General features: G+C 35.9%; 1 protein-coding gene across 1 annotated transcript; it reads right to left on the reverse strand.

Annotated features, from left to right (window-relative positions):
- Nucleotides 1-2,278: 2,278 nt before the first annotated feature.
- Nucleotides 2,279-16,907, reverse strand: slc40a1 (solute carrier family 40 member 1). The gene is made up of 8 exons (XM_007253239.4): nt 16,551-16,907; nt 16,185-16,252; nt 15,006-15,165; nt 14,778-14,893; nt 11,775-11,901; nt 9,824-10,072; nt 7,845-8,486; nt 2,279-5,824 (listed from the first exon to the last, which is right to left on the reverse strand). The coding sequence occupies exons 1-8, from the start codon at nt 16,582-16,584 to the stop codon at nt 5,517-5,519; spliced, it is 1,704 nt and encodes a 567-aa protein (XP_007253301.3). The 5' UTR covers nt 16,585-16,907; the 3' UTR covers nt 2,279-5,516.
- Nucleotides 16,908-17,177: the final 270 nt, after the last annotated feature.

Here is a 17,177-nt window from a genome sequence, read left to right on the forward strand (position 1 = left end):
AGCTGCAGCCTAAAGGAAGGAAGTTCTTTGCCAATGGTGTTCCTTAAAGTTTGGTGAGAATTGTGGAAGTTGAGTGTGAACTTTCAGGGGTCAACGTGCGTTAGGTTCTGCTAAAGTTCATGATTGTTTGGGATAAGTGTTTTTTGACAATTGAAAACCAATTGGCTGCAGACAACTAAACAAATTAAAATTTGACTCGTTAAAATAAAAGGGCTATAAAAAGTTCTATAAGCGAAACCATAGAAGAACCACTTTAAATTCCACTAAGAACCTATTAAAGACTACAAAACGTAAACCTTGACTTAAAGTAAAGGTTCTTCACTAATTTAAAGGTTCTCTCACATCTCTACTGTAAGAAATGTGCTTTACACAGTTAAAAAAAAGTATCTATGGAATCAGTCAAGGAACTATTTTGTAGTACCTTTTAATTTTTTGGAAGAATGTAATATAGTTCTGTGCACTTTTATCATATTAGTAAAACACTTTCACAGGTTAACTGTTTTAATGTCTTTTACAAAGAATACAAGAAACTGTCTTAAGATGAAGATTTATCATATTATGTTATTTCTAATGTGATATTTAGTTTAGTTTTAGTTATTATTTTGTATTTTATTATTATTATGAGTAAACCATGATCTGTAAGGGGAATCCTTTTCTTTAAATTGAACACACAAAAAACATAGCCATAAAAAGTAAAATAAATTACAGTAAGAATAAGTGACATTAAGAAATAAATGAATAATTATGTAAAAACAGGAAAACTAATAGAAATATTGGTGACACTAATAAATGTAATGATTTATATTACTGTCATCAATACATTTATATCCTATTGGTCTTCACCCTATGGCATGTTAACAGGTCAAACAAGGGCTCTTATTGCTTTGGCTTAATTTGCTGGCTCAGATCACCAAGTGCAGATTAGAGCCAGTCCATTAGTCCAGTTTGAAAAAGGCTTCAGAGAAAATGACCAGAGCAGGAATGTGACCCCACACACAGACCGCTGAGACCATGCCAGAAAGTTTCTCCTGCTTTAGAACAGTAAACTGCCTGTTCAGCATTTTGATTGGAACAAACATATTCTAATTTAAATACTGCTATTTTAATTTTAATAGTATTCATTTTAAATGTGTTATTTTATTTACAGATTTCTACAAGTAAGAATAAGTTCATACCTTTAGGCAGTGCCTAAACCTTCTCAAAGAAACAAATTATCTGCTATATTTTTGCAAATACTGAAAAAACCATAGATGTTCATATAGTTTATTAAGTAAGTGATGTGGGATTGGTTGATGCTGCAGTTGGTCTGCAGGTTTAGGTTCAGCAACAGTATGTGCTGAAAGAATGAGGTCAGCTGACTACCTGAACATACTGTGAATTGTATAAATTGTGAAAGAGTGATTCAGGGAGCATGAGATCATCATTTTCACACATGGATTGAGAGAGAGTTCACCACAGAGTCCAGATCTTAACCTCATTGAGAATCTTTGGGATGTGCTGGATGGAGAAGAGCTGCTTTGTGCAGTGGTCAGACTCTACCATCATCAATGCTGCTGCAAGATCTTGGTGAAAAATGAATCCAGCAACACAGGATTGAAATAAATCTTGTGACATTGCAGAAGCTTATCGAAACAATGGCACAGCAAATGTGTGCAGCAATCAAAGATAAAGAAAGTCCAACCAAATATTAGAGTGTGTGACCTTTTTTGTAGTGACTTTTTTATGGCAGTGTATATTTCATTAAGATATACTGCACAATTCATGGTGTTTCACTGAATCAGTAAATTCCACTACATTAAACAATTCTAATGTACCAATATTTATGATTAATTATTATTATCCAGCCCTAGGCATGGTACCAATATTTAGTCTAGGGATAGATTTAAAGGAGAAATCCGGTGTGAAATGGACATGGGGTGTAGTGAAACACGAAAATGAGAATGTCAAATTGCACACCTCCATTCCCAAAAACAGCGCTTTTAGCTGATGCTCCCAACAGGCTTACAATGCTAGAGATAGGGGCATATTATTGCCCATGCAAAAAAGTTTGTCAGTGGTGTAAAAATAGAAAATATGCCCCTATCTCTAGCATTGTAAGCATGTTAGGTGCCTCAGCTAAAGAGCTGTATTTGGGAAAGTAGGGGGCAAGTGGAGGTGAGCTATTAGACATAACGTTTGTACTCGTTCTCGTATCACTACACCTCAAATCCATTTCTCACCAGATTTTTTTTAACCCTTTGTAATTGTATTATTTGTATTAAAGCTCAGAGACATGCCGTGTGGATGAAAGTTTCTTTATTTATTCAATTTAAAGCGAGCATGTGCAACACAACTTCTGGGTTGTTTGCTCTCCCTCCATTGAAGTGGAGTGTTCATCATATTGCCATTTGTGCGCAGAACAGATTAAGCAGCCAGACCTGCTCAGAATACAAATACAAATCATATCATCATGTGTGTATATTTGCTTTTTTGGGTATGTCACATTGAACTGGATACAGGATAGTAGGATTTGTCTTTTGTACAGCATATAGACATGGTATATGTTTATTTATAACACTACAGGACTGCAGTTGGGAGGAGAAGCAAATCCCAGAAGCTCTTCATTTCTAACTTACATTAAAAACCTGAATAATAATAAAAAAACTTTACAGATATACAAAAAAGATTCATATATGAGACATGAGAAGGACAACACAGTGACATGACACACAAATCATTTTCACAAACATTCACCAACATAGTTAAATTGCCACATTTGAGAAAAGGAGAGAATTCAAATGAGAGTCTAGAGTCTATAAATGAAAGACGTTTGAATGATTCTGAAACAAGTTTGAATGATTTGTGCCCTGTTGCTTTAAAAATATGCTTTACTTTACATTTTTGGGCTGAGCTTCTAGACAGAAGATCAACATTAGGTCGTGACACCTGCGTTTCAGCGGAGGCCAGCTGCCCTTCACCAAAAAAAAAAAAAAAAAAACTTCACAAGCAGTTCTCCACCAGAGCGCTGACTCAGCACTCTGCCCCAAACTGCAGTATAATTCCCTCCCTGTTCCCTACATATGGCCGACCCATGCTGCTTCCAACACATCCAACATCTCTGCTGTTATACAACTGTTAGAAAAAGGCCTACACGCAGCTCTCAGCTATAGTCTCAGCTGGCTGCGGTTTCCTACAGGGGAGGTAATTTCACTCAGAGACCAAGTCTGTCTGCTCTTACTTGGCAGGTTGGGCAGGTTGGGTCATACCCAGCACTGAACACGAGCTAAAATAAGCAGCAGTAGTGTTTACTTTCTACTCAAGCAAGAGCTGAAGAATCTGAACCTGCAAGGTGGAAACTCTGAATAATCAAAATACAGACTTGCAGTAAAGGAAAGGTGTGGAAGCTCACATGTGCCGCCAGTGTGGTTATTCTGAATAAGGCCAGAATATGCCAACCTCAATGTTATCTACTGTTGTTAGAGCCAACAAACCTGAATGAGAACATTTAATGTATATAAGATGTAATACATATATTATAATACAATATTGTATTCTAGTTCCAATGTCTAAATAATAGTTTAGGATTATTATACTATTATTTTATTATTATTTTAATTATTCTATCAACTTAAAATTAAATTAAATAAAACAAATATTGGAATTAGTTCTGTGACAAAATCAGTTTTTTTTTTTTTTTAAAGACGTTTCAGGTAAGGCAGTGGAATAAGCCGAAGCTTATCATGGTCAGGGCAGTGACCTAGCCGATGCAGGATCACATTAACATTAACTCTTCTTACATTAACAAAACTCTTTGCTATTGTTGTGTGCGTGAGAAGGCAATGACCGGAAACTGTGCAAAAGTGTATTTTCTTCAATAAATCAGAAAGTCCTGAAGATGCACTCTTAATCCAAATTATTTAAAGTGCTTGTGTAACAATCTATTGAGAAAAAAAAAATAAAATAGAATCATCTAATGAAATTTATCAGACATAAAGTGTGAGCGCTACAGTGTTTGGGGTTAAAGGTTAAGATGCTATTGGGGGGTTGGGGATTTTTGTTGAAGTGCACCAGGGCTTTCAGCAGAAACGTCAACAGAAGCGGCTACACAGTGGCTGTGTTCAGACTGCAGGTAAAAGTGGCCAAAATCAGATCTTTTTTTTGTCATATGTGACAGATGTGCCACAGATGTGCCATTTGTGTAGCAGTGTAATGGCAGATTTAGTATTTTCAATTAATTGGGAAATATTCTTACATGATTTTAATTTTAAATACATATCAAATTTGCGGCAGTGAGAGTGAACAGCCAGATCAGAATTTCTGTGTCTTTTGCGTCAAGAAGAAGTGAAAAAGGACTTGAATAAAAGGGAAAATGGACAAAAAAAGCAGTGAGTGAGAGTTTCAGTGGTGGGATAGTGAGGTAAAAGACTAAATATTTGGGGATATTTCTCTAATCAAACTAAATGACAAGGCTTGTGTTGCAATCAGTCAGTGTTTGTAAAGAAATGGCTGAGTAGGCTACAGGCAGATGTGGCTGCAGCATCAAAGAAAAATTAAAATAAAATAAAAAAAAGTTTAAAGAAATCAATGATGCAAATCAAAGAATTGGGTGTGTCTGAATACTGTGCCTTTTTCTCTCAGTGATAAACTCAGCTGCATCCACTGAAACTCCTTGACGAAACCGAAACTTCACATGAAGCACTGCTCTTTTGTGCATGAATGTCAGTTTAAAGACACAGAGAAAATCGGATTGGGCCACTTTTAAATGTAGTGTGAACACAGCCAGTTTCAGTTCGCGTCACAAATATTACATCTGGAATGTATAACAGCAGAAAAACGGTTGTTTTTATTCCCTCACTTCCTCGTGTTGAAAACAAATTGAGTTTCACTTTGGATAAAAAAAAAACAGTGTTTATATATTTGTATATACGAGTGCATAGCTTTTGCTTTTGTAATAACATATTAGCACCACCAAAGCTGACACACGTCGACTATAGATGTTATAATATAATATAATAAATTCTATAAATTCTCTACATATTATGCATGCATTTACTATGAACATATAGGGCAAAAAAAAAAAAAAAACTCAAATAAATATCCCTGTGTTGTAGATATACACAGCCACACAGGGCACAAGCAACACAGTACAGCAGCAGCCGGACGTGGTGTAGAACTTAACACGCTACAGCAGCAGCCAGGCATGCTGGGGAACTAATGACTGAAGGCAGTTTTGTGTTTCTTGTTTTTCCTCAAGAACACAGAGCATGCAGAAAAAGCTAGAAAAGCCAAAAGTTCAGCGTCCAATCCGAACTACAAGCTTGTGATAAGGGTCTCTGCTTGGCTAACATAGCTTATGCCTAATGAGATCTACACTGGCGAAGGCTTTGGGTCAAATAAAACTATATCTATATATATATCTATATATAGCTATACTACTATACAGGCTCTGCAAGCATGTTAGTACAATATGGATCCCTTGAATAAGAGAGTAATACAGATATTATCATATTGAGGGGGGGAAGCGTCTCTTTAATGGCTCACACAGCAAGTGAGGGAGGGTCTGCATCCGTTTTCTGCTCGGGCGAACAGCACATGAAAAGCCGACTCCTGAGATTTTGGAACGCGAACCTGAAGTACATCATGTGCCCCATGGCCACGAAGGAGACGGAGATGATGACCAGCAGCCCAAAGGCTTCTTGGTTAGGCGCCAGAATGACCATGACAAAGTGCAGGAGGTCGAGGAGGTAGTTCATGGAGTTCTGGACGCCGTTGATCACTCCACGCTCCGCCTCGGCCACATTCTCTTGGATAAGCTGGGTCACGGTCAAGTCGAAAGACCAAAGACCTGAAAGGAGAAAAAAAAAGCAAAAAGCATGTCAGGAAATGAGTCACCAACTGTTAAGCTGCTCTTTTACTGCCACATAAAGCGCAGCACATCAGCAGACGTGATGATAGACTGGCATCAAAGGTTGGCTTTACAGCTTTCGAGTCGTTCTGACATCCCACTACTGCGTTTTACCTCCAATATCGCAGTAATTAAGATAAAATAGAAATGCATGAATGTGCATTTTTGTAAGACAGATACAAAAAAGTGGTAGTAAAGTGAGAAAATCCTACATTCTTTCTCCTAACCCTAAAAGTGGTCAATAAGAGAAAATTTCATGCTTGGAATTTGAAGTCTTCCTCTTTGGTGTTTAAGCTTAAAGGCTAATCTGGCAAAGTAAATGAATAATAAATGTTTTGATAAAAAATATAAACAGCCTCAGTGACCAATAAAATAAAACTCATTATTTTCACCAAATCCTAATGCACAAATAATTACAATTAGTCTTTTACAACAAAATTAATCAGAAAGATATCAGACTCGGTATTGAATCAGCAATCATTATTAAGGTCAGGTCTATATATTCTATGATAAGTTGAGAATGCACTGATCACATTATTGTGACATGTCTATCTCAGGATCTTTATTAGAAAACCATGACTAAGGCCTTTCAGCAGCTGTAGTTAGAGACAATTACCAAGCTTTAAAAATTCTTCGGTCCTTGTGCTAACACTCAGTAACCATGGGCTGTAAAGAAAGTACAGTTCAGGGGAACTGTGTAGGTCAAAATGACATCTGAACAAGTACGAACTGCTCATATGCTGGTAGTCAAGAAGGTGATATGTATGTATGTATGTTTGTATGTATGTATGTATGTATGTATAACAAAAACAAACACTTAAAAAATATACAACAGTGCATCAAAATAAGCCAAATTAGTTCTTCAAACAAGCTGTGTGGACTGATAAAGTTAAAATTAACCCCTTGGGCACAATCAGCATGGTATGTATAAAACTGTGAAGCATGGGGTTAAGTCTACTAGGCTTTGAGGTTGTGTTGCCACCAGTGGCTTTGCCAATATTGCATAGGTGTAATTTTTTTAAATGACACTCACCGTCACCTGACCTGAACATCATGGAAAATATGTGGTTAAACAGGTTGTGCATGCTGACGTAAGATTTTCTCAGAATTAGAGGCCTTCTGCAGTGAGTAATGAGGAAAAACGAGTGAAAAACTGTGCATTAGGGTTTGCTTAAACTTTTAAGGCCATGTTTACATCTTTTTTTGCATTTGTAATCCATAGAAATACATTATATTTTGAACTTCTCCTACTTATACTGAATTAGACTCAATGCCTGCATTTTAGATGTTTTTATCTACTGTCATTGACATTAAATGATAAATAATGATTTCCCTACCTTTGCATCTATATCACATTCATTTTATGAATTTGTTATATAATCTTAAAACATTCTTACTTGTTTTTTTTTTTGTGATTCTGACACAGTTTAATATATATACAGTTTAGGGGTGGGCGATATGGCCCTAAAATAATATCACAATATTTGATGGTATTTTTGTGATAACGATACTCTTGGCGATATGAAAAAAATAAATTACATTTTATTTATTGAAAAAATGTAACAGAAGTCAATGATTCAGAATATCATGATACTAATAGTGATGCACTCCAAATATCTTCATATATCCAGGATTAAAGTAAAAAAAAAAGATACTGGACGGATATATAATGGAAAATGAGAACAGTGATTTTTTTTTTTCTTTTGATAAAAACAGTACTAAAAAAAGTATCCTGATGTGATAATTAGGGGTGGGTGATACGACATGATATTTCAGAGTATATGATATGATACGATATGGCACACCCCTAATACAGTTAATTAATTATTTTAAAATTAAAGAAAAAGAAGCAAACTGAGAGCATCAATCATATTTCAGTAGGTCTGTAACAGAAAAATATGTTTTTTTTATATATAATATTATATATATTTATGTGTTCACTAACTACACGTCTACTTACCCACTCTAGCAGCAATAACGCCAGCAAACAGGAGACTGACGGACAGGTAAGACTCGATGTGTGGAACTTCTTCAGAGATCATGGTGGAGATATTGAGCACGGCCGGTGCTTCTGTGGTGATCAGGCTGGCCATGGTGGCCTCTGGCAGGGGGGCTTGGTCTCCGAGCAGGTGTCTGACCATGCTCTGGAAAGGAGAGACGCTGAGGTCGAAGGGGCTGCCGGGGGCGAAGACGGACGCCACGCAGAGCATCAGGCAGGACAGCTGGGCCATCCCGGCGATGAATCCGGTCCGGATCAGACCGCACTTCTTCCGCACCCAGGTGAAGGCCACCGTCCCGCAAATGCCCGCCACGGCCGAGGCGCCCATCAGCAGGCTGAGGATGGAGCCGTTGAGGCCCTGGGTGTAGGCGTACCCGGTGGTGATGCAGTCGAAACCCAGTACGGTCATGTAGAGGAAAGCCAGGGACATTCCAGCGAAGAAAATGTTCTGGTTATAGTAAGCCACCCAGCCGTCCCGGAACGTGCGGACGGGTTCGGACATCTGGTAGCAACAACCTGGATTCTCCTCTTTATCCGACTTTACCACAGCAGATTCATTCATCAGCTGAGAACCTTCAACCGGGCCGTCTGTGAGCTCCAGTTCTGAGAAAGATACAAAAAAAAATACAAGTATATCAGTCATGTGATACTGAATGTGCATCATTAAATATGTAGGAAATTATATCCAACATGTTTTTTGCTTGCATTTTTTAAAAATAGAAAAATATCAATCAAAAAAAATGATTGCATCAGTATTTGCAGAGACTTTCACTATATGATAGCAATCAGAAAAGAAACCATGGTTTTGTGGTTTTAGAGTATATGGTATTTCACAAATTTAGCTCTTCATATTATAATTTTTATTATTATTTAATTACTATACATTGACTCTTAAATGAATAAAAACATGCTATTTTCAGTTTATGTTTGTGGTTTATATGCATGCACTAAATATTCTAGACTTTAATATTTTGTTTGATTATTTATTTTTTTTGCTACATAACCTTATTTTTATGTCACGTTATTATTTAATCTTTTGGTAAGTATCAACAAAAGTTTACCTTTTTTTTTGGTTTTGACTGAATGTTTGAAACTGTTATACTTAATTAATCAACAAAATATTTTGAATGTTTTCATTTTTTTTCATATTTCCGAAAATATTATTATCGCAAAAATACACTTAGATATCATGATTTTGCTTTAGGGCCATATTGACTACCCCTAATGCAAGCTTATATAAAATATCTTCCTATTGAATATAAATAAATAAATAAATAAAACAGCTACACATGAGCTAAAGCTCTTTTGATTTATTTCCAGCTAATTATTATTTTCATATTATTATTCTGCTAAATTCCCTGATTTCTCAATTAATCGACTGATTAAAGTAGTAATACAGTGATGGGATTCTCTGTTTGGTTGCATATTTTTTCCAATTCTGGTATTAAACAAATATGCACAGTATGATAAACATCAATTTTCATATCATCCCTAGTTGCAACCCCAGTCATGAGTGTTTCATAAGAGAAAGTGATAGTTCGCAAGTCTCTCTCTTAATGTGAAACCACAAGACCCACAGGAGAAGCCTGCTGATCTAGGATCAGCCATGTGTTGTGATCTATTAAACACTGTAACATAAAGGAATGAAGGACTTTTATAGACACTGACGGATAAGGGTTTAAGTACTGAAAGTAAACAGTGTAAATAATAGCACAGTAACAGTAAGCTCTGTTCTGTAAACAGAGAAAATAACAGACATCACTCACTCGTCTATAAAAGGAGAGAGAGTATTAGAAAACCACAAAGATCTGCTGAGTCATGAGGAGCGTTTCATAAGACTAAGTGTTATCGTGAAGGAGTTTGAATTTGTTTGCATCAGCTGCTTGCAAAAGAGCGCTGTAAAAAAAAAAGGAAAAGAAGAAGAAGAAGACAAAGGACACCTTTCTGAATGTTGAGCTGCTTCAGTTCTTGGCTGTCTGTGACTTTCTGTCCTGCTTTGATGGCCAGAGCTGGGGTCTTCTGGTAGACCTTCCAGAGGAGGAAGTACTCCAGACACATGGAGCAGAGATTCCAGCCGGCGATGAAACCGCAGCCCATGAAATGGGAACCGAAGGCCATGATCTGGCCCACCAGCATCGGGGCCAGGATGTTGGTCAGCTGGTCGATGATTCTCACCGTCGCATTCATGTCTAAAACAGAAAAAAACAATAAAACTTATTTTTTTTTAAACAATAGACCACAATGAGTGATAGGCCTGTTACAATAATTACATTATCGGCTTATCAACAGCACAATACGAGGTCACGACCTTCATAAATTTAGCTGACCTTGAGCTGAAACTGCTCATTGTGTTTACATAGCAAGGAGAGCCAAATTATTTGATAATGTGAAGTCAATATGTTAATTATGTTAGAAAAAAAAAAGATTTTTTAAATTTATTTTTTAAATATTTTTAATTTAAACATTGCCTACTACCCAATTCTAAAAATACAAAGTTTTTGCTCTTTAAAAAGGTACAATCAGGCCCGCTATAGAGCTGGGCGATATAATAAAAAGATTATATTACTATATTTAAAGACCTTCTCATAATGCTGTATAATAATGTATTGCTATATTTTGACACGCATAAAAATACATCAGCAATGGTAGATTCTTAAAAACTGTTATTCAAATACTCTCTCATGCATAGTATAGATTTTTTACAATCTGTGTAATTCATTTTAAGCATTGATGATATCCTCAAAATGCTTTAAAAAATCATATCGTCAAACCAGTAAGACAATATATATAATTATCATATCTAGCCTGCCATGATAATTATACAGTATGGACAATACCTTAATGATTTTTTCTAACTGCAATATTGCACCTTAAAAAGGAGAGACTATTAACGTGAATAAATTAGCGTGCTGACTTAAAAGGGCATTAAAAAGCTGTGGTTTAATCTTACCTATGTTTTACTTATTATATTTTAATTCCACTGTCTAAAAATGATAATTTATTAAACGTCACTGCTCTTTAATAGGCTGTAATTCCAATATATTATTATGGTATTATGTTCTTAGTACAACAACAGTAACATAAAATAGTCTCAAAATGTCAAAGCACAGGTTCAAATCTCAATACATTCAAAATATGTCAAAGTTTCACTAAATGAGACCATATTCAAGTGTGCATTAATAAGGTTAATAATGACCTTTAATAATACTGATAAAACAAACTGCTTGCCAAAAGGAACAGCATTATTTTTACGGTCGTTATTACCATGTAATATAAAAGAAATATTTCTTATCTATGGAATGCACTAGTGTGTATGTGTAGTGTAATGTGTAATGATTAAAAGTCACCTCATTAATGTAACCTCATTATTATGCTATTATATTATCAGTATATCAGAGACATGAAATAGTCTTAATAATGACCATTTTTAAAAAATACCATTTATCATAATTAGTTCTGGGACAATGTATCATCTAAGCTATCCAAATCCAAGCTATTGTGACAGGTTTAGATGTAGTTGCATTGTTATGTTATTAAATCATGTTTATTTTAATGGCATAAAATGACTTTGAAATCAATTTCATGTGAGCTGCACCTGCCTTGTTTGCTTGTGGCTCTATAAAGAGGCAAAGTCACTCCATCTCTGCAGGGTTACCAGGTTCATCTGAGACGTGTAAATAGCTTTCATTGAGGGCAATAAGCCCCGAATCCGGTTTCAGTGTTCTACCAAGGCAGCGGATTGAATAACAGGAAATCTTGGGTTGTTTTATTAGCCCAAGGAAATGAGTTATAAAATAAAGAGTTATAATTACTGCTTAATTATATTATTGCCGGTAGCAGCTCTTGTGTTTTTGCAGTATTATTATCAGTGAAAATGTGCTGATTCCTAACCTGCCAGGCTGCTCCGGTCATCTCCAGCAACCACCACCACCCAGTCCCGCTGAATAGTGATGGACATGGCAGTGCTGGCCAGATTCGCGATGTTGGCGATGGTGATGACCATGACGTAGCAAGATGTCTGTTAAGGGAAAAAAAAAAACAACCCTGTTGTTAAACATCTGCAGCAACATTTATTTTTATATGACACTAAAGGGATCATATCCTACATCTATCATTTATGTTACCCTGAATTCCGGTGGCTTTTTGTTGCTGTGCCTTTAAGAGTCATATATTGCTATGGTTCAGTGAATGAACACGTATCTCCAATTTCCGCAGTTTAAACCTTGTCCCCTTTGTAAACATTTCTGGATGGAGGGATCAATAGAAATGGCCAATAATGACTTGAAAAAGACTCTTTTTTCCATTAACATTAAGAGATACATGTTATTTTTTATTGACAGCAACAATATGTAAATGACATCTGTTTTATGTAAATGAGCTGAAACACTCCTTATAAATTCAGCTTTGTCTTAAGCAGGGTTAAACAGCTGGTGGCTAAGTAGTGACTTGTTGAATTCGCAGAGAAGTATTGATAACATTTTAAATCACAATATATTCCAAATATATCACACTGTCATTGAATGAGATCAAAGTAAAGTTTGCATTAATGACGTTAATCAACCATGAATAATGTGAACCAATTTCAAAACAAACAGTACTATACTGAGGTTATATAGTCACCTATACCCATTATTTAAAAGCATTTATCCCTCCAGGAAGAAAACTATACCTGCAAAATACTTTAAAAAATACTCCAGAAGAAATGCAGGTAAAATAAACTTAAAATAAAGCTCATCTACTTATGGCTGTTGAGATATTCTGAGCCAGCTGTGAGCTACTAGCTGGCAAAGCCTGGTGTTTATATGGTGGTGACTATAAATAATACTAGCTGTGGAGTTTTAAAGAATACAGTGGTGTAAAACCACTACTTTTTGTTTTCATATTATTTGTGTTAACTCTAATATTAGTGTTTTTACTAAGTAAATTAACTCATACTGCAAAGATAATGAGCTTTTCTGTGCTAATTTTCAATTTTCACGACTAAAACTTTGGCACAGAATTGTATATCACTAAAACCCACTGCTGTTAAAACTGCAAAGCAATGCAAAATGTGGTTGGTGTGGTGTAGCAGATAACACCACTGCCTGCCAGTGAGCTACCATGTGGGAGACTGGGGTTCAATTCCAGGTCTGGGTGACTGAATGCTGTGCTTCACCATTTAGAGTCCTTGGGCAGGACTCCTAACACTACATTGGCCCTTCCTCTGTAATAGGAATACCCTTGTAAGTCGCTCTGGAAAAATGCTGTAAAAATCCCACTATGCTAAAATCACAATAACAGGATTCCTAAAACCGTCTGGACAATAAAAAAAAATGAGAAAATAGCTTACTCTCGATTACACACTACTGCACCCACTCATGCTAATAACAGTTATACACTGTGTCAAAATGTGGTTCTGAGGTTTTCTCGCAGTAGCAATAGGTTATTTAGAGGGATGAATGCTTTCCCGCGTTTCAGGAGCGCTCCAGAACAAAAACAACAACAATGGTCAGACAGCGTGTGCCGCATGGGCGCAGCATTACCCCAGTGACACTGAGAAATATGGCTGTGCTGTTTTGTGTTGTCAGGTTACAACTGTGCCACACTGAGCTACACACGCTGCACAGGCTAATACTGGCTCAACAGCACGTCTCCCTCTGCACACGAGCCTCCTGCGTCCTGCTGACGCTGCAGTCAGAAGTGCTGTTTCACTCTCATGTTCCATCAAATCCTCAGACACCTGATGGACACTCTTGAACTTAACAGAGGCCTCTTAAAATAGAGCAGAGGGGTCGGGTAGCCTGTTGAAACGCAAGACCATGATTTCGGCAAAGAGCCCTAATTTTGTCGTATTCAGTCCAATATGACAATTAATCTGCCATTCGGATGTGTTTATATTTGTGATGCATTTACATATATTACACTGAACATATGACATTATTGTTAATAGTATATAGTGTTATTTTAATGTATAAACTGAGTTTTAAATGTTTCCACAAAGAACAGGGGTTATTTACATAAATAATACACTTTTATGTAATATATAATACAATTTTATGAGTCCAGAAATCAATATTTGGTGGAATCACAGTTCTCATGCATCTTGACATGACATCTCCTCCACCAGTCTTACACACTGCTTTTGGATAACTTTATGCCTTATACTCCTGGTGCAAAAAATCAAGCAGTTCAGTTTGGTTTGATGGCTTGTGATCATCCACCTTCCTCTTGATTATATTCCAAAGGATTTCAATTTGGTAAAATCAAAAAAACTCATCATTTTTAAGTGGTCTCTTATTTTTTTCCAGAGCTGTATAGTCTTAAAGACACACTAATAGACAGTGCAAATGATCTGTGTTAACTAATAATAATGGGAAAAGATATTTGTAGGATAAGGGACTGTATCCTACAAATGACATATGAATTACATAGTAGCTACTGAATTAACCATTAAACTGGAGTACACAGTACAACTCTTAATACAACTAAGAGCTTTACATGTATATTAGATGTTTATTGCATGTATGATATGTATGTGAAATCTACAGTAGTTGGTTACTAAATAATAAGCTAATAAGCTAATTTTAACTTAAAATAAGCTTAGAGCTCCAAGGGCTCTCAGACTAAAACACCGAAATTAAACAGCTTGTAAGAAATCTTACATTTCTTACGTTTCTAATAACAGCCTCTGACTACAGCAGCCTGTCAGAAAAAGTTCATATTTCTCCATATTTTACAGTTCTGAGCTAATCATCACACAGGTGCAGGAGGTTCAAAGATCTACAGCAAGATAATTATTGATCACACACAACTTTGCAATAACCCAGGGTTATGATATGATAACCTGACAGTCCATTAAATACAGTAGCATCTAGAATTCTACATTGCTACTTTAATTATGCCCATAATACTCACCAGTAACCAGCCATTGTAAAGGGTGTCGAGCTGTTCTTTGAACTGGAAAACCACCATAAGCAGGATGCCACACAGGATAACTGAACAGTTCTGTACAAGCAGAGACGTCTGGGCAACTGAAATGAAAAATCACCTGTTAGCCTTTCTTTCCTTTATTACTATTATTGTATGAAATATACATGTGTATATATACATGAGTATAAAACTGGAAGGATGATCAATTTTTACCTTTGAGTCGAGGGTTTTTGTCCACCCAGTCCCCTATGATGGCACCCAGTAACAGGACAGAGCCAGCCACCACCAGGCCATACACAGCAGTCAGAAGCAAATTGTCTCCATACAGCTCCACCAGAAACACCGCAACAGCGAAATTCCACATACGATCTCCCTAAAACAAAAAAGGGCAAGGTGAGAAGTCACAGAAAGAGGAGTCCTTTCAGGATATAAAGACTTATCCTGTATTGATCATTAGTTGTGTTTAATCCCATTATGGGATTTAAAATGTTTTAATCATAATCAAAAGTCTAGAGTGCACATATTAAGACCTTTTATTTATTAGTTTGTTTTCATTGAGCTTGAGTGCCCACTGCAGCCTCAGCTTAATGTTCTTGACTGACAGAAGTGGAAAAGCTTGTGCTAGCTCTGTCACAAACATGAAATAAATTATGGATGTAATTTTTACTGACTTGAATATTTGTTTAAAAACAGTGCATTTATTGCATTAATGTGTTCTTTAATTATGATATTCAGACAACACTTTTACATTCCAATGCCAATGTCTTAATATTTTGTTGTTTAAACGTAAAAGTATAATCCATAATTATCCATTATTAAGAACAAGCTGTGCTTTTTAAACTTTTTTACATTTAACTTGCTCTACTTTTGCATACTTTTAGTCCTTTAAATTTTATTTATTTCATATATATCCTATAACTATTTCTTTGTATTTTAAAATTTTATGTTCATTATCTTTTTTTTTTCGTTTTTATTTCTTTTTATTTTAATTATAATGTTTTGTATGTTTCTTGTAAAATTGTCTTTATTATGTTCTTAACCTCTCTATAAAGCAATTTTGTATGAAGGGTGCTATAGAAATAAACCAGCCTTGCCCTTATGCTACTGTATTATCATTACACCAGTCTCATGAAATCATAGTCATAATATGAAAATAATAATGCTTAATAATAATGCAATTGTTTTTTTTTTTTATATGACTTTCATATCATCCAACAAAACTAATTTAAAGGAAAGTTCGAGGCTGCAGTAAGCAGGAGCTATGGCAATTCTTATAACACCTGTGGAAACACCTGTGGTCAAGCAGGGCAAACACAGCTAGGTTACATTTATATGCACATTAAAAATCTGTAGTCATGCTATTTATTTAGCTTATACTGGAAAAACACTTACCCAGGTTGAGAGGGCATGTCCCAGGTAGATAAGGAACTTTGCAGACGCGAAAAAATCGCGGACAGTTTCTGCAAAGAAATAAAAACATGCGTGCAATACACCTTAAAAACACTTAAACACAAATTTAGATTTTTTTTTAAAGTGCATTAAAAATATATTAAATTTAGCTTTATTTTTTTGTTGTTGAGAATCATTAACTTTAATCTTTTTACACACATTTTATTTAGAAGCATTAAAATATATTAATTTTAGCTAGAATTGTTTTAAACACATTTTATTCGGAAGCATTAAATATATGTATATTATATTTGGTTTATTATTTTTTATTTTCAAGCTGAAAATCAGTAATAATTAAATAAAACTCACCACAACAGGGTTTCTTGGGTTTTCCGTTTTCCATGTCGTTGTATTTATGGTTATTTTATTTTTCCTCGTGATGAAATGTACTTATTCTATCCCTTCGTGTCAATAATAATCCCCGACAAAGGAAAAGGAAGGCAAAAAATATAAGATATTTCCTACGAAACAGCGCGAATCTCCCCTTCTCTCCCCTCCAAACTTAGCTAACACTGTAGCTGAAGTCGGAAAGAAATAACCCCCTGCAGAGGGCTGTTTAAAGCGTTAAAAATTAAAAATAAAGCGCTTTTTCAGCGTTAATCCGCGCTGCGCTCGCCGCCCGCAACTGCTGCTGCTGCCGACAGCAGCTCGCTCTGTTTATGAACGCCAGGCTCGCTCCGCGCATGCGCACCGCACTCGTCCCTGAGCGTAGTCACGTGACACATATTAACACACAAACAGGGCTGCTTTGTTTTCAGGGTGAAAAAAAGCTAAGCCCACCCATCCTCTGCTATTGTCTTATTTTTTAACTCCATACTCATTGCACAATAGTCAGATTTACACACTCAGCTCTTGTTTGAGACCATAAGGTCTCTTGTTTGAGACCTTTTTTATCTATTATTTATTTGATATTTATTCACTGTTACTCTTTGTGCA

The sequence above is a fragment of the Astyanax mexicanus genome, chromosome 11 (genome assembly GCF_023375975.1).
Source record: "Astyanax mexicanus isolate ESR-SI-001 chromosome 11, AstMex3_surface, whole genome shotgun sequence".
In the NCBI taxonomy this organism is placed as follows: Eukaryota; Metazoa; Chordata; class Actinopteri; order Characiformes; family Acestrorhamphidae; genus Astyanax; species Astyanax mexicanus.